The sequence below is a fragment of the Microcaecilia unicolor genome, chromosome 5 (assembly GCF_901765095.1).
Source record: "Microcaecilia unicolor chromosome 5, aMicUni1.1, whole genome shotgun sequence".
Classification (NCBI taxonomy): Eukaryota; Metazoa; Chordata; class Amphibia; order Gymnophiona; family Siphonopidae; genus Microcaecilia; species Microcaecilia unicolor.
In genome coordinates this window covers 37316801-37335695 of record NC_044035.1, presented here as the reverse complement: position 1 = coordinate 37335695, position 18895 = coordinate 37316801, and the positions used below count along the sequence as shown (strand labels likewise).

General features: G+C 42.7%; 1 protein-coding gene across 3 annotated transcripts in view; it reads right to left on the bottom strand.

Annotated features, from left to right (window-relative positions):
• COL17A1 (collagen type XVII alpha 1 chain) overlaps window positions 1-18895 on the bottom strand; it is a 169466-nt gene that overhangs the window by 13277 nt on the left and 137294 nt on the right. For all 3 annotated transcript variants that reach the window (XR_003942098.1, XM_030202785.1, XM_030202786.1), the window contains 6 exons: window positions 15780-15926; window positions 12990-13130; window positions 10450-10656; window positions 6397-6543; window positions 4556-4627; window positions 826-879 (listed from right to left, as the gene is read on the bottom strand). Coding sequence is in view for 2 of the 3 variants with exons in the window: in XM_030202785.1 (XP_030058645.1) it covers window positions 826-879; window positions 4556-4627; window positions 6397-6543; window positions 10450-10656; window positions 12990-13130; window positions 15780-15926 (768 nt within the window). In the remaining variant the exon portion in view is untranslated. The remainder of the gene's footprint in view (window positions 1-825; window positions 880-4555; window positions 4628-6396; window positions 6544-10449; window positions 10657-12989; window positions 13131-15779; window positions 15927-18895) is intronic.

The window sequence follows — 18895 nt, the reverse complement described above, 5'->3', positions numbered from 1 at the left end:
TGTCAACATTACTGCACCGGCGGCCACTAGCGTGGCTTTGTAAAAGGAGGGGTTAGTTGCCATATATAGAATTTCCCCCTTCATGTATGAGTGGACTCTTCTACAAAACTGACTAGAGGAAAGTATGTGCCATGATTTGCTGATGGGAATATGTATGAGTAGAACATATAGGTATGCCCATAGAGAATAGAATTCTATTATTTATGTGTGTATGTGCTAACCTGGGTAAATCTCTCTTATTTGCACCCTTCTCCTCCACTGCTAACTCCAGACTCCGTTCCTTTTATCTTGCTACACCATATGCCTGGAATAGACTTCCTGAGCCGGTACGTCAAACTCCATCTCTGGCCGTCTTCAAACCTAAGCTAAAAGCCCACCTTTTTGATGCTGCTTTTAACTCCTAACCCTTATTCACTTGTTCAGAACCCTTATTTTATCATCCTCACTTTAATATTCCCTTATCTCTTGTTTGTCCTGTTTGTCTGTCCTAATTAGATTGTAAGCTCTGTCGAGCAGGGACTGTCTCTTCATGTTCAAGTGTACAGCGCTGCATACGTCTAGTAGCACTATAGAAATGATAAGTAGTAGTAGTAACCTCTAGATGCAGGCATTTACATCAGCTGTAGGGCTGCTTTAAATGACTATGATTCATCTTGGGGGGGGGGGGGTCACGTGACTATGATTCATCTTTGCCCATTTTGGACTATTTGCATTAATATTCTATAATGAAAAGTAGGCACCTATGGTGGGTACCCTGTAACAGAATTACCTTCGGCATGCCAAATTATATCAATGAGCTAAATTGTTTAGCATTTGTGACCGTACCTTTCTGTCCCCTTGGTCCTTGAGGGCCTGGAAAACCTTGTAGTCCAATCTCACCTGCAGTAATAGTTAAAATATGTTAAAAGCCACTGCTTCATATTACAGCATTTACCTTTGTGCAAATATGTTTTATCATTTTATATGAGAGGAAGTATGACATGTAGAAGTGATATTACTCAGTCATAAGGTGAAAAACATGAAGTCTTACATTAGCTGATGCAGAAGGATTACAGGAGATGTGTAAATAATCACTCAGAAGGCAGGGACAGCTTATGCACTGTACAGCTAATGCTCATTTTTTAAGTTAGTCTCCTATTAGGTCATTGAATTTATCACATGGAATGATTTTACTTATGGTGCACAAAATGAATTATATTTGCTTGATTACTTCAGGAAACAAGTACAATATAATAGTAATTCATAAACAATCTTGCCCCACCAAATGAACTATTCAGACCTGCAATACATAATTAAAACGGATTTTTAAAAATGCTATTTAAATCAGCATTGCCTGATCAATAATGTAACTCGCAACCCGATTCCTTAATCCAGATGTTCTTCAACCCACCTATGTCAAAAATGTTCTCATAAATAATGTAATTTCTTACAAAACTGAAGCCAGCCTCCCTTCTTTGGTCCTGCATCAGCATCCTGTGCTGACTACACTGAAAGTCCCTCTGTTTGCTTCTGCTGCTCTTCCTCCAGCTGTTCTCTCCTCTTCCTTCCCTGCTACCAATTATATCCTTTTCTGCTGATGCTCCCAGCAGGGAGGATATTTTACTACGCACTTGCAGCTACTCAGGAGGTATGGACAGTGCAAGCCACTTGCACATGAGCTCCAGGAGCATCACCTAACAGATTTGTGACATTTTCAAAAGAGCAGGGAGCTTATATCTAGTGGGACACGTGCTTCTTATTGTTCTATAACTCTTAATTAACTGCATCTTCCATATTCTAATAGGGCCCTCTGTTAAGAATAGGTCATAGGCACTTATTAGATTGCTAGTGAATTTTGTCTTCAACATTTAGCTTTCATACTGTTACCCCTGCTTTAATACAGCCACCTTTTCAAAATTCTGTAGCAAGAGTTTGAAAATTCTATAGCCAATTCTATTATGTGGCACATTTTCAGAGATTACATAGTTTAATATAGAAATATATGCAAAGTTTAAAAAATGTTATAAAAATGTCATTTTCTGGCATTTGTGTCCCTTTTATTTGATGCTTTTTAAGGACACAAAGATTGGTACTGGGAAAGAAGGACAGGAGTAGTGAATAAAGGGAAGGAGAGAGATGATGGATGGGGCTGTAGGGGGAGGGAGAGGAGGTGGGAGGAATGAGCCCCTCTGATAGCTTCCTTCTCTCCCCCCACCTTCATCTCCAATCTTTACTCATCATCTACAGCACCTCTGATCCCTTTTGTACCCTCATATCACCTCATCTGATCCCTTATCCCTCCCATACCCCCCCCTTAGATCCCATCACTATCTTCCCATATCCCATTTCCAATCCCATCACTCACGTTCCTTCCTTCACACAACCTATATCAGAGGTGGCAATCTCAGTCCTTGAGAGCCACAACCCAATCGGGTTTTCAGAATTTCCCCAATGAATATGTACGAGACCTATTTGCATGCACTGCCTCCATTTTATGCAAATAAGATCTCATGCACAGTCAGTGGGAAATCCTGAAAACCCAAGTGGGTTTGTGGCCCTCGAGGACCATGGTTGCCCACACATGACCAATACCCTCTTCTTCCCACTCACAATTTGCATCTATTCCACTCATCTCACTCTTTTTCAGGCATATTCTCCATACATTCCCTAAGTCACTTTTCCCTTCACGTTCCCTTACCCTGTACACTTCTTACTAACCCTCTATTTATCGCTTTCTGTCTTTGTCTTTCCCTTCTGCCACTGCCGTCGCCACCACCAAGACCCCCTTCCTGACACTATCATTGACCCTTCTCTCATGGTGTGATGCTTAAAGGAGGGTAATGGCAGTACAACACATAGGGCAATGTCCTTCTCTTCCAGCGCACCTGAATGTCACACTTTGCACATGTGTATACAGCATGATATTCAGATGTCAAGCAGGAGAGAAGGAGGATGAGGCTCAATGCATTGTACTATTGTTCTTCTCTTTCAAGCTCTTAGCTGATGTGAGAAGATTGGGGTGGGGAAGAAGGTGGAAACAGAGAAGAAGGGTTGCCTTTGTTTCAGCCATTAACCCCCTCTACTGAATCTTTGCACCTGCCCCTGATCTATTGCAGCAATAAGTACATAAGTATTGCCATACTGGGAAAGACCAAAGGTCCATCGAGCCCAGCATCCTGCCTCCAACAGTGGCCAATCCAGGCCACAAATACCTGGCAAGATCCCAAAAAAGTACAAAACATTTTATACTGCTTATCCCAGAAATAGTGGATTTTCCCCATTTAATAATGGTCTATGGACTTTTCCTTTAGGAAGCCGTCCAAACCTTTTTTAAACTTCACTAAGCTAACCGCCTTTACCACATTCTCTGGCAACGAATTCCAGAGTTTAATTACACGTTGAGTGAAGAAACATTTTCTCTGATTCGTTTTAAATTTACTACATTGTAGCTTCATTGCATGCCCCCTAGTCCTAGTAATTTTGGAAAGCGTAAACAGATGCTTCACATCTACCCGTTCAACTCCACTCATTATTTTATAGACCTCTATCATATCTCCCCTCAGGCACCTTTTCTCCAAGCTGAAGAGCCCTAGCTGCTTTAGCCTTTCCTCATAGGGACATCGTCCCATCTCCTTTATCATTTTCGTCGCCCTTCTCTGCACCTTTTCTAATTCCACTATATCTTTTTTGAGATGCGGCAACCAGAATTGAACACAATATTTGAGGTGCAGTCACACCATGGAGCGATGATACAAAGGCATTATAAAATCCTCATTTTTGTTTTACATTCCTTTCCTAATAATACCTAACATTCTATTCCTCAGCAAAGGCCCTACCATGGCTGCAGAATTGCTTTAAGGAAAGGGAAATTGGACTTGATATACTGCCTTTCTGAGGTTTTTGCAACTACATTCAAAGTGGTTTACATATATTCAGGTACTTATTTTGTACCAGGGGCAATGGAGGTTTAAGTGACTTGCCCCGAGTCACAAGGAGCTGCAGTGGGAATCGAACTCAGTTCCCCAGGATCAGTCCACTGCACTAACCACTAGGCCACTCCTCCACAAAGTAGAGTAAACATTCTGGTATTCTCGAACAGCATCAAAATCCAGATCGATATATGGTGTAAAATCTTGTTCAATTTAAAAACTGCTTTCTTGAATAGAACCACAGTATTCTATGGTTGACAAACCCTATTGCTACAGCCTGAGTTACTACGCAGTCAGTAGAACAGAACTGTGAGCAACTCAACTAAAATAACTGTCCAACCTTAAAATGGTAAGAAGAAATCTTATATCACCCACAACAAACCACTTTTAGAAGACATGGGAGTGCTTTTTGAGTGCCTTTGGATTTTGCTTCTACAATAGGCCTACATTTACAGTGACGGAGCCTCTAGAAGGAGGAAGCCTTCTGCAATTTCAGCAAAGTTGAAACTTTTAGGGAAGCATGACTTGTCGAAGCAGAAGGAAGGAACCTCATTATAGTATGCCTTCATTTTGGTGGGAGCTTGGGCTCTTAGGAAAGTACCTACTTTACTTCTGACATAGCTTACACTAGAGTTTGAAATTCTCACCTTTGGGACCAGGGAATCCTCTCTCTCCTTTCTGACCTGGGATACCAGGGGTGCCTGGAATTGTACCATAAGCTGTTGAAAAATACAGGCAAGTTAGCAAGATATGTCACTGAAGATCAACAAACTCTTTAATTTATTCATATCCACTGTTCTTGTCCCTAGCATACTTAGTCTATTTCACATGTTAAATAGTTATGATCACTACTGTTTGAGAGGGAAGATGTGCAGAGTCAAGAGTTGGCAAGTTGCTCAATGAATGGTGGCAATGAGATAGGGTGTAGAGGGAGATGAGAGACGAAGTAATAAGTAGCTGTATTATAAATACAGCTCTAGATGAGTAGGAGAACATTGAACTGTATGAAGAAGTGGAGGAATCAATAGCATGACATGAGAAGAGAGAGTGCAAATACATTAGAAGAAGATAAGTCATGGAGCAGAATTTTGAATAGACTGTAGTAGAGATTAGACTACTGCAATCTGCTTCTTGCTGGCCTCCCACTTAGTCACCTCTCCCCTCTCCAGTCGGTTCAAAACTCTGCTGCCCGTCTCGTCTTCCGCCAGGGTCGCTATACTTATACTACCCCTCTCCTCAGGTCGTTTCACTGGCTCCCTATCCGTTTTCGCATCCTGTTCAAACTTCTTCTACTAACCTATAAATGTACTCACTCTGCTGCTCCCCAGAATCTCGTCTTTCCCTACACCCCTTCCCGTGCACTCCGCTCCATGGATAAATCCTTCTTATCTGTTCCCTTCTCCACTACTGCCAACTCCAGACTTCGCGCCTTCTGTCTCGCTGCACCCTACGCCTGGAATAAACTTCCTGAGCCCCTACGTCTTGCCCCATCCTTGGCCACCTTTAAATCTAGACTGAAAGCCCACCTCTTTAACATTGCTTTTGACTCGTAACCACTTGTAACCACTTGCCTCCACCTACCCTCCTCTCTTCCTTCCCGTACACATTAATTGATTTGATTTGCTTATTTTATTTTTTGTCTATTAGATTGTAAGCTTTTTGAGCAGGGACTGTCTTTCTTCTATGTTTGTGCAGCGCTGCGTACGCCTTGTAGCGCTATAAAAGTGCTAAATAGTAGTAGTGGTAGTAGTAATTAGATATTTTCCAGGCTGATCCACAATTACAACATCCCATAAATGACTGCATCTTCACAATAAGAAATACCAATGAACCAAATTTTGGTAATCACAATATAGCAGTAATCGTATTCTCATCTCCAGCCTGACATACTAAATAGAATGAAAACAATTGAACTTAGAGAGAACATTGCAATTTGAGTATGTGCCCCTCAGCTGGCCTTGAACTGGGTTTTGTTGCTTGATTTAAGTTTGGTGAATTCTGCTCAACACCACAGAATAGCTTAAACAAGGACATCTATAAAGCAGTTGATAGTCTGGTATATGGCCCCACCCCTTAAGCTCCAGATTGGCCCATAGGAACTCAGAAAGGGTGCTGGGAAGCCAAGGCGGCATTCCTAGGCTTTGGAAGGCTCAGAGGCTATGAAGCAGTGTGAGATGCCTATGGAAGATCCATGAGCTCTTACTCTGATGTTAATAATGTATATCTTTTGGATATTGAACTCTTGCATAGCCTTGTAGAACTGGATTTACACTTTATTCAGCCACAAGTGTTTGTAGTCTTGCTACCTATTACTTTATGGCTTCAATAACGTTAAGACAGGATCTATTTAAGTTTAGTGTGTCTGTAAATAAACCAGCATCTAACTACATCTGGTAAGCAGCTGATTACTGCAGAAGTCTCCAAATCACTGACAGCTCAGCATCACCTTAGTAATGAACAGAGGGGAAAAGGAGGTGGTTTTCCTTACTTCTGAAAAAGTCCATGAGATCCTCGGTAACATTTCCATATGCTGCAAATACTCTGCTGACTCCGGGTCTCCCAGGAGGCCCTGGAGGTCCAGGTAAACCTGGAATTCCCTGCACAGTATAAGTAACGTCCTGAAGCAGTCCTTGATCTGAAATATTGACATGAAATTAACAAATTTGCATTTATTTTGACTCATCTTGTTTATTTCATTAGAGTCTTGTCTGCAGTAGTGTAGTTATGTTTTTTCATGTAGTAGTGCATGACATGGGCCATATCAATTATAATCTCAGTTAATTCGTTATGGTTAGTTTTGAGGTAAGTGAAATTTTTTTTTTTTTTAATATTTCTATTTTAGCTACCATTTAATTTTCAAATCTGCTGCCCCCTTTTTTGTAACAATTGTCTCAAAATCAGATATTATAATGAATGTTTATATGTCATACATAACTTTTTATCCCCCTCCCCTTCTTTTACAAAGCCATGCGGTAATACCGACATAGCCCATTCATTCTGAATGGGCTGTGTCAGCATTACCGCACTGGCAGCCGCTAGTGCAGTTTTATAAAAGGGGGGTATATAAACAATAAGTTTCACTGAATCTTGATGTGTTTAATTAGCAAAAAAATAGTACCCACATCAGTTATCGCATCTCATAAATAAATGTCATACCCAACAACATTTTTTGGAATACATATTGAAATACTACTTAACTTCATATTTTTCCCCAATTAATGAAGAAACTCAAAAAGGTATGGGATAAACACAAAGGATCACTTCGTCCTAACCTACTGACACCCCATCTCTTCAGCTTAACCTTTAAGGATACAAGAATCCCTATGCAATAATACCCACTCACGTCACCTTACCCCATCTTCCACTATTCCATCTGATCTCAATTAACCATGTTCTTACCTAATTCCTCAAGTTATAACTTGAACACCCAAGAGGACCTCAGCTGGCGGGAGTTGGGGTCCCCCACCAGCAAAGGTAGGTGATGGCGAGTTGGCGGCGGGAGGGGGGTCGAGAGGGTCGTCGTCGGGGGGGGGGGGGCAAAGTTGGTGATGGCGGCGATGCCGGGGGGGGGGGCTAAAATGTGCCCCCTCACCTCGGGCTCTGGACCCCCCCTCCTGCCGAAGTCTGGCTACGCCCCTGCTGAACACTTTAGAAGTTTGGCGCACTTTGTTACAGAATATGCTTGGTGAGTTGTGCGTGTAAATTCTAATTAGTGCCAATTTGTGCTCATTATTACTGCTTGTTAAGTGCTGTTAAGCTAATGAGCACTGATAAGTTATGTGCATTGTTATAGAATCCATTTGGATTTTGGTGCAGATCTCTAGGTGCGCTATGTAGAATCTGGGATAAGGGGGTAATTTTAAAAAAGAATGTTTTCATACGCATATGCACATAAAGTAGCTTGAATAAAATCCCCTCACCCCCATGTACTAGTATGTGCTATGACAAAACGTGTTTATTGGTACATGACCTGGATATAAGTGTCTTTAGGGGAGGCACAGTGTGGGCGGAGTCTTGAAGTAAATACATAGATTAGAATAACCTAGGCACATACTTCAGTCGCATACATTTACCCCTGCCCTGGAGCCGATGTAAATGTATACTGCCACATTGTAACTTTGGTATGTTATAAAGACACGTGGGCACGCCACCTAGATGACCTGTCAGAAAATTACCTTCTAGGAAGTTGAATTTGTAATAGGGTGACTATGTGAAATTTCCAAAGAGGTGCCTGTTTTAAAAAGGCAACATCGGCCTAGTTGTACATAAATCCTCATGTGCAAATTTTTATCTGCTCCAAGGAAGTTGTAAATGTGAGCATGTATACACATATTCTATTAAATACAGCTAAGAAAAGAACACAGCGAAGGTGACAAGATGGATGACGCCAAACAAACTTCTACTGGACTCAGAAAAAAAGTTCACAGCAAGAGTTTATTCTTAAAAAACTGAGTCCAGTAGAAGTTTGTTTGGCGTCATCCATCTTGTTACCTTCGCTGTGTTCTTTTCTTGGTTTTTCCATGGCGGAGGTCCGCTTTCTTCTGTGCTTGCCAATGAATACAGCTGTACATCGCAACTGCACCCTTGCTCCACCCAAACTATGCCGGGAATGACTATATATGTCATATATTAGACCACATGACTTTATTAAAGCCATTTTCTGTGTGCAAAACATGCTTTACGTCTTGTGGAAAATGCTTTACAAACTTTCTACCCCAGCCCCAAATGCTGTCAGCACATACATTCTAGTTTATAAACGTTAATTAGATGATGGAAATGTTATTAGAAAAATTTATACTGACGAGGTAACAAGCTCCAAACCAGCCTTGGCCAACACTCCAAGTGCTCTGAATTTAAGGATATTCACAATAGATATGTATGAGATAGATTTACATGAATTGCCTTCAGTGTATCTCATGCATATTCCTTATTGAATATCCTGAAAACCAGACTGGCTTGTTGCGTCCCAAGCACTGGGTTGATAATCCCTGTATTACTACATGGAAAATAATGGTTGTTAAAATTTGCAAAGGTGGAACATAGACCCATTATCATGAAACGCTAAATTATACCTCAGGGACATGTCATTAAGTTTTGTGATAATGTCCACATTAATGTGTTAACTTCAAAGCTAGTAATTTACTGCAAAACTCGTTTGCATATCATTAACATGGGCTGTTAACATTAAGCTAATTAATGCATGTTCATAGATTGGCCTCTGTGTTGTAAAATGATTATAATAGGGCCTCTAAGGGGTTACAGTAATGTCATACAGTGCAGGCACATAGCGAAGGAGAAAAGCCTTTTATTTACAGAAAAACCAAAACTTCATTGCCCATTTTAGTTAAGGGGAGAGAAAACAATTAAACTCAACAAGATCCTTAACAGCAAATATAATGCAGCACATTAACAAACCAGCCATATGGAAAAGAGTATTTCTTATTCAAAAAGCATGAATCTGCCCAATAGAACATAACCAGTGTTTTTCCTATTGGGCGGGGCGGGGCGGGGCGGGGGGGGGGGGGTGGGAATGTTATCAATGTGAGCTACATTTACATTGGGTTATTTTAGCACAAAGTCCCATTTTATGCCATAAGATCCTGTGGGAACATAACTCGACTGAAGAGCAGCCCACGTTGATAACCCCTCTCACCCCCCCCCCCCCCCCCCCCCTCCCCCCCCCCCCCCAGAGAGGCATCCATTCACTAATATGCTGAGGTGTGCAAAGCATACATGTAGAGGCGTAAGGGGTCCTTTTACTAAGGTGTGCTGAAAAATGGGCTGCGCTAGTGTAGGCACGTGTTTTGGGCGCCCGCAGATCCATTTTTCAGCACACCTGTAAAAAAAAAAGGGCCTTTTTTATTTTTGCTGAAAATGGACGTGCGGCAAAATAAAAATTGGTGCAAGTCCGTTTTTGGGTCTGAGACCTTACCACCACCCACTGACTTAGCAGCAAGGTCTCACACAGTAACCATCTACACGCGTAGAATTACGATTACCGCCCAGTTTCCGCAGCGTGCAGGAAAATAAAAATTATTTTCTGGCGCATAGCGGACGCACGTAAAAAACTAAATTACCGCCTGGGCCACATGGTAACTCCAAATTGACGAGCGTAGGACCTGCGTACACGCCTACACAGCTTAGTAAAAGGGCCCCTAAATCTCTGTGGAACACAGTTGAATAGATTACAAAACAGCAAAGTGGCAAGGGCCAAACATCTCCAGAAAATCGGTCTTTTCCCCAGCTCTGAAATTTTACCAAAATGAGATCAGAAAGCCTTAAAGACCTCTAAAGCTTATGCATGTGGCAAAAGAGCCCTAGTGACGAGCAATCTCCCTGGTATTCTTTTTACTGGAAGCATAACACATAGTATGGTTTATTGAGGTCATACCAGTTGGTTTCGGTTCATTAATGTCTCTGATATATTCAAGCAACTTTGGCCTATAAATGTCATTAGTGTAAACGTTTCTTCTGGTATCATATCTAGAATGAATGTGAGTGCTTTACAAGATGAAAGGAAGCACGCTGATCTCAAACTTACTCTGTATGTTTTCAACCACCCGGGTCGATATCTCACTATAATCTAGCATTGATGCCAGCGATGAAGATGAAGTTGAAGAAGATGATAAGGACGATGAGGATGAGGATGATAGCGATGAAGAAGATGACAAAATTCCACTATCTCCTTTAGGTCCTGGTGGTCCTTGAGGCCCTGGGGGTCCTGAAATGTACCTTCGGACACTGTCACCTAGAAAAAAAAAACACTAGAGCTTAGTGCCAGTAATATGTCCATAGCTACTAATTATCTTCTCTGACTGTCTGTCTACCTACCTGTCTCTCTCTTTCTGTGACTCTCTCTGAATCAGGGGGCTCAATCCAATACTCATAACACATCCAGCCACATATCCACAATAAATATGCCTATGAGAGATTTGCATGCACAGTCTTCATTGTGTGCCCTGTGCTGGGTTGAGAACCCAAACTCTATACACATCTTTTGGCCTATAAGACTCCTCCTATATTTTGGATTTCCAGTTCAATCAGAATGAGACTACAGTCTCATGAGTCCCTTTACAACTACCCAAGGGATCTCCATGATTTTTTAAACCTCTACTGCCTCAAGGTGCTGTCACAGTGACTATCTTACTTCACGGTACGACCCAGAATCTGTCATTTGTGTATTCAGACAGGAAACAGGAAGGCAGTGTTGCTCACCTGACATCTGACAGCACTGAAAAGGAATGGTTCTGCCAGAGATTAGAGCCTAGTGTAAAGTTGTAAGCATGCATGGTGATCTCTGCAGTTGTTCCATGCAGGGCCTGCTTAACCACTGGACCAGGTGAGGCACTGGCTCAGGGCGCCGGTGATAAAAGATGCCAAAATCCCCAACCTGTGATGTCACCTGGTCTAATTGTTAAGCCTTCTCTTTCCCATCCTCTTTGCAAGTTCAGCATCTCTCTCTCTACACCTCCCTCTGGGCCGGGTTTCCCTCTCCCCTTTGTGCCCTCTTCCCCGCAGGTCTGAAGTTGCTCCTCCTTGTTCTCTCTCCCTCCCTTCCCCAGTCCTGTAGCCTATGTGCGAATTACCGGCAGCAGCAGCAGCTGCCTCAAGCTGCTTTTGCCCAGGCCCTAGATCTTCCCTCTGCCATGTCCCACTTCCTCTGATGAAATTTCCTATGTGCAGAACACGACAGAAGAAAGACATAGGGCCTTTGCAAAAGCAGCCTGAAGCTGCTGCTGCTGCTGCTGCAGCAGCCAGTAATTAGCATATAGGTTACAGGATGGGGGGGGGGGAGAGAGAAAGAGAGAGGAGAAGGACCAATACCAAACCCACGGGGTGCGGAAGGAGGAGACAGAGGTTGGACCCACAGCAGGAGGGTGGAAGTGAGGGGGGAGGGGGGTTGCACACTCCCTTGAGCCAGCCTTGGTTCCAATGCGCAAAAGATTCAGGCAACTGTCAGTGAGGTGGGAGGGACTGTAAGGGTAGTACTATAGCTGGACACTTGCAGATGCGTGCCAATTGAGTGCACAAATAAACAGGAATACTGGCTTGCAGCAAATGGACTGAGCATTATTCTGTAAGGGTGTGTTTTAAGTGGCATAGCCCATAAATGCAAGGGGTGGACTGCCACGTATACATGCAGCTTGCAGAACAGAGTAATTAGGCACACCCTTGTAACTGCAGGCACCTAAATGCAAGGCACAGCAATGCCGGGTTACGCTACAGTGTGGTTTCAAACTGTTTGAATGAAACACAGGAAATCTTGACCCAAGAATGGCAATCGCCATTCCGGTCCTATGTAAGCCACATTGAGCCTGCAAATAGGTGGGAAAATGTGGGATACAAATGCAACAAATAATCTCTCTATATAAAAGGCAACACCAACGTTCTATGAAGCCTCCAGCCGGAAGTGTGAAGGGGGAGAGATATCCGGTTTCCCCATGAGTGTCTGCCCCGCCCTCTCTGTAACACAAACAGTCAGTGAAGGAAAACACAGCAAAGCAGTGAAGGACTCAGAGGGGGGGAGGGGAGAGAGGGCAGAGGGCAGGGACACACACACTCCCACATGCACACAGAAGAAAACCTTGCTAGCCCCCGTTTCATTTGCATCAGAAACGGGGCTTTTTTACTAGTAATAATAATAATATTCTGGGTGTCATTATAGAACAGACTCTCACTCTGCAGCATTGGGGCACTTATACGAAGGCACTCAGTTGTAGACCTGCCTCCATAATGGATTTAATCCAGAACTGGATCTGCTTGTAAGAACTGAAATCCCTGCAAGCCCATTTTCAAAAGGACCCAACAAGGAGTTTCCCTTCAAAAATGCAAACATTCACGGGGGACAGGACTCCAGTTTTACCCATCCATTGGCATGGGCTGTAACGCAGGTGCAAATGTTTCAAACTGAAAGGCCCCCATGTGAGCTTCTCCTTCCCTGATTGCATTTGGAGTTACGTTTGTTTCTAACAAGAGACACAAGTACAGAGGAGCCTTGGGGTGTCATTCTTAATTGCAGAGCATCCATCGGCATGGGCAAAGGACATGCTAAAATGTATGGCACAAGAAAGGGCTAATTACTTGATAGATATTCAATCAGCTCGGTCCTGAATCGATCACTTTGGATATTTTCAGCATAGGAGACCAGTCCGGAGTTGCCAGGCGGCCCCTGAGGTCCTGGGGGTCCGGGTGGTCCTTGGATTCCTCCAACGTAACCTGCACCTTTGGGAAGAAGCGGGATTGAAAGATACTTTTGAAAAAAAAATATATATATACAGTATACATATAATTTCTTACTCTGAATATCTCATCTAAAATACTTTGAATACAATTTTACATTACAGCTGTTTGTTGCAAAATGTGTTTTGTGAGGGGCTTTAAGAAATGCTTTATAAATAGCATACGTACCGTAGGTTATCAACACATGGACAATTAGATGTAAATCATAAAGAGACACAAACTAGGAGAAAGAACTGAAAAATCTAAAAGTGTACAAAGGACAATACGTAGAATTTAGTCCACTCAGAGAGGAGTTTTTCTCCTTTGGCACTCCGAACAGCAGAGGTCCTAATGCTGCCTTATATGGCAGAAGATCTGAAACAAGGAGGCAGATCATACAAAAAGGCAGTCTTTAATAAAGTAAAATGCTCCCAGGTTAATAATCATCTGTGCCCGACATGGCCATGTTTCGCCAGTAATAATGGCTGCATCAGGGGTGTATACAGCAAAGTGATGTGATATAGGCAATGTTTATTTATTTATTTGTTGCATTTGTATCCGACATTTTCCCACCTATTTGTAGGCTCAATGTGGCTTACATAGTACCGTTAGGCGTTTGCCCAGTCGGTTGATAACAAATACAAAGTTGTATAGTGATCGAATGAGGTATGTGTGGGGGTCCGAAGGGATGAAGGTTGTGTGTTGTCCAGTACGATCATTAGTCATGTTGTGCTTTGGGTGAGGAGGTTTACGTAGGGTCGTTGGGGTAGGCCTTTTTGAAGAGATTGGTTTTTAGTGATTTCCTGAAGTTCAGGTGGTCATGGATTGTTTTCACAGCTTTTGGGAGGCCATTCCATAGTTGTGCGCTTACGTAGGAGAAGCCAGATGCGTAGGTTGTTTTGTATTTGTTCTTGTACTTGGAGGCTTGTAGATCAATGTTGAAACTTCCAGGTATAAGAACATTGCCTCTATTGTATTACTTTGCTGGACCAGACTAGGTGAAGTCTGCTGTATCCACCACCTGGTTTATTCTGGCGAAACATGGCTATGTCGGGCACAGATTACTATTAACCTGGGAACATTTTACTTTAGAGATAGCCTTTTTATATGACCTGCCTCCTTGTTTCATATCTTCCACATTGGATTTGGCGGACTCCCTGCCTTGTTGTTTTCTGTCTCATTAAATGACAGAATGCAAACTTAAGGCGCGTGTCATTCAGAAGAAAACAGCTTTCATTTATGTTTTGAAAGCCAGACAAAATGCACACCAAATTTGAGTCATGAGATGAACATTTCCTCAGGGGAAGGATCCCCACTCTGTATGGCTACTTTTCTTTCAATATCGCTAAAAGGATTTGTGGGGAGAGCAAAAGTTATTCTGGAAAGGAAGAGCAGAGTGCAAGGTAACAGTTGAGAACCTGGATAGAAGGACATAAAAACTTTTAAGGGACAAGGCGGAGTGGAGTAGAGGAGTGGCCTAGTGGTTAGGGTGGTGGACTTTGGTCCTGAGGAACTGAGTTCAATTTCCCACTTCAGGCACAGGCAGCTCCTTGTGACTCTGGGCAAGTCACTTAACCCTCCATTGCCCCATGTAAGCCGCATTGAGCCTGCCATGAGTGGGAAAGTGCAGGGTACAAATGTAACAAAAATAAAATAGATACTATTGGAGATTCTACATGGAATGTTGCTACTATTGGAGATTCTACATGGAATGTTGCTATTCCACTAGCAACATTCCATGTAGAAGCCTGCGCGGCCACATTGGTGATCTGCAAGGGCCGACTTCTACATGGAATGTGCTAGTGGAATAGCAACATTCCATGTAGAATCTCAAATAGTAGCAACAGTGGAGGAGTGGCCTAGTGGTTAGGGTGGTGGACTTTGGTCCTGAGGAACTGAGTTCAAGTCCCACTTCAGGCACAGGCAGCTCCTTGTGACTCTGGGCAAGTCACTTAACCCTCCATTGCCCCATGTAAACCACATTGAGCCTGCCATGAGTGGGAAAGCGTAGGGTACAAATGTAACAAAAAAAAATGTATGATCATAGGCAAAGGTTGAAAATTTAAATGTTTAAATAAATTATTTAAAAAATCAAGCAAGCACTGTATGAGCCAGGAGGAGTGAAAAAGCCAGTGAGATGCTTAAAGCAATGGTAAGGAAGAGTGGCTAGACAGACTTGAAGGCAACTTTTGACATGAGTGACAGTGGATGGAGAACTGAAGCAGAAAGGATACTGAGAAGTTACAGTAATCCATTTCCACAACTGCCAGTACGTATCAGTAGTTTAACACAGGAACAGGAAAAAATGGCAGATTTTCAGATACAGTTTTCTCTTCTTTCCTAATCAGTGTTCCTTGAGAAGATTGTACTTTGCAAAATGTATTACACTGATTCAGCCTTTAACTAAAATTGGTTGATTTTATTTTTGTAGTTAAGAGCAGATGTTCAATTGTTTTCCATATTATAATTGGCAATTTCCCCCATGAATGTACATATTTTCTATACATCAGAAATAAAATATACATTTGCAAAACTAGTAGTTTATAAAAGGATGAAGGTGAATGATCTAGAACAGAAATCTAGAGAGTGAAAAGAAGATTAGGACCAAAACGCCAGGTGAAAATGAATTTCCAGAATCAACAAATTCCTTACGTTCTAGGTAGGCAGCCATTTGCTCCACGCTGAAGCCAACTTGACTTGAACTGAGAGGTCCTGGTGGCCCAACAGGTCCTGGGGATCCTGGATGACCGGGTTGCCCTGGAGGTCCTGGTGGCCCAACAATCCTACTAAATTCAGAAGCTGAAATTTGGTATAAAAAAAGAATTGAAATCATTAATTTTTATGTGGGTGAGGTTGTGGAATATTTTTTATATCATTTCCAACATTATTTTATCTGAAGATCACAACTAAGGATGGGAAAATGTATTCTATACAAACTTAGATCTGCTAATCTTTGTTAATATTTCCCAGTTGTTTAGGAATTCTTATAAACTAATGGATAAGGGTTTAGTTTTCAAATGATCTGGTGCCTAAAACCCGGGAGTTAAGCTGTCTAAATTGGCCCCTTTGAAAATTGACAAGGGCTGACTGCCTACGTTTAGGAATTTATTAAATAAGGAAGCAGCTACAGACAATGCAAAATGTTTCAGCTAGACTTATCTGCAATGCATGTAAATTTGATTCAGCTACTCCATTGTTGAAGTTGGTTAGCAATTCAAGGCCGGTCATTATTTAAATTGTGTTATCTGGTCTTTAGAAATTTTTATGGTTTGGTACCATCTTATCTATTGCCCCTAGCTTTCTCATCATTGCCAATAGGACCCAACGTAATCCACTGATTTTGCATTTTCTTTCTGCGATAAATATCAAATTTAACAATTTTATTCATCTTTTGCTTTCTTAACAAGCGACCAATATTTGGAATTCTTTACCTTTAACTCTCAGATCAATTTCTGATTATATGATGTTCAGAAAACAACTGAAAACTTACTTGATCAAACGATATTTTGATAATTGTTGTTTTTAACTTCATTTTATCCTACTTGGTTTAATTATTGCGAAGTATTTCCCAGGAATCTGCCTGGTTGATCTTACTGTAAACCAAAATCATGGTTGGCTACAGGAGTCGAATTAGGATGGGGAAAAATAATTAGGTGCTGATTCTCAGAACTAGGCAGCTAGTTGCTTTCCTAAAGCTCAACTAGGGCGACCTAAACCTGTTCCAGGAACCCCCACGGCCAGTCAGGTAACATCCAGTCTGCCCAACAAGATAAATTCATATGTGCTACTTTTTATTTGTACCTGTCCTCTTCAAGGCACAGACTGTATAAGTCTGGCCAGCACTATCCCCTCCTCCCAACCACCAGCCCCGCCTCCCACCACCAGCTCTGGCACAGACCGTATAAGTCTGCCCAGCACTATCCCCGCCTCCCAACTACCAGTCCTGCCTCCCACCACCAGCTCTGGCACAGACTGTATAAGTCTGCCCAGCACTATCTCCACCTCCCAACCACCAGTCCTGCCTCCCACCACCGGCTCTGGCACAGACCGTATAAGTCTGCCCAGCACTATCCCCGCCTCCCACCACCGGCTCTGCCACCTAAACTCGGCTAAGCTCCCAAGGATACATTCCTTCTGAAAAGGATTCCTTTATGTTTATGTTTTTAGGTTATCCAAATTTGTCACACTATACAGGGCTTATAGCATCATAGCTTTTGTCATTTTGTCATTTTTACACACACATCCTATAGCTATATCTATATACATTTGCACTTCTAGCAGAGTACTTTGAGCCCTAATACGAGTCATTACAAGCTCTAAGGACTATCACCACCCAGTGAACTAAAATTTCTATACTAGGTCCCTGTAGGGGGAAATGTGTCAGGAAGGATCTTGTAAAGCACATTTCCAAACGGGGGTTGATTAAGAGAAAGAATATTTTTATTTTCCTGAAATAGGAGTTTGATATTTTTCAGGAAATCTTTAAAGGGAGCAAATGAAATATTCCTACTAAAGTATTCTTATTAGCTTTAAGGTTTAATGATTTTTATTCAGGATCAAACAAATCCAACATCGAACGGCTAAACAACAAGGCGAAACAAAAACATTGAGCAATTATATGACAATAACCAAGCATAGCTTAGTAATAAGCAAAAACTTCATACAGCATAAAGCTGGATAACGTATGATCCCATTTTTATTTTGTGAGAAGACTCCCACACCCTCCTCCTCACTATCTTCAACGCACACAATGACCCGGCATTTGGACTCTGATAACGCCAGACCATCTGTGAAAGGATAACATAGTAACATAGTAGATGACGGCAGAAAAAGACCTGCACGGTCCATCCAGTCTGCCCAACAAGATAACTCATATTTGCTGCTTTTTGTGTATACCCTACTTTGATTTGTACCTGTGCTCTTCAGGGCACAGACCGTATAAGTCTGCCCAGCACTATCCACGCCTCCCAACCACCAGCCCCGCCTCCCAACCACCGGCTCTGGCACAGACCGTATAAGTCTGTCCAGCACTATCCCCGCCTCCCAACCACCAGTCCCGCTGCCCACCACCGGCTCTGGCACAGACCGTATAAGTCTGCCCAGCACTATCCTCACCTCCCAATCACCAGCCCCACCTCCCAACCACCGGCTCTGGCACAGACCGTACAAGTCTGTCCAGCACTATCCCCGCCTCCCAACCACCAGTCCCGCTGCCCACCACCGGCTCTGGCACAGACCGTATAAGTCTGCCCAGCACTATCCTCGCCTCCCAATCACCAGCCCCACCTCCCAACCACCGGCTCTGGCACAGACCATACAAGTCTGTCCAGCACTATCCCCGCCTCCCAACCACCAGTCCCCGCTGCCCACCACCGGCTCTGGCACAGACCGTATAAGTCTGCCCAGCACTATCCTCACCTCCCAACCACAGGCTCTGGCACAGACCGTACAAGTCTGTCCAGCACTATCCCCGCCTCCCAACCACCAGCCCCGCCTCCCGATCTTGACTAAGCTCCTACATTCCCTAGCCACCCTCCCCTACCCAGTCACAGAACCCCCAAACAACCCCTAATATAACAGTATCAACTTAGGAAACACTCTGAAACTTATTCAATACTGTACTTCTTGCTCTATGGGAAAGTATTCTCATTAGCTTTATAAAATGACATGAAACTGTGATGGTCCACGGTGAGTTTTTAGGTGTTGGACATAATCTGGAATCTCAGCAGACACTAATGCCATTCTGTTTACTAGTCAGATTTTCACCA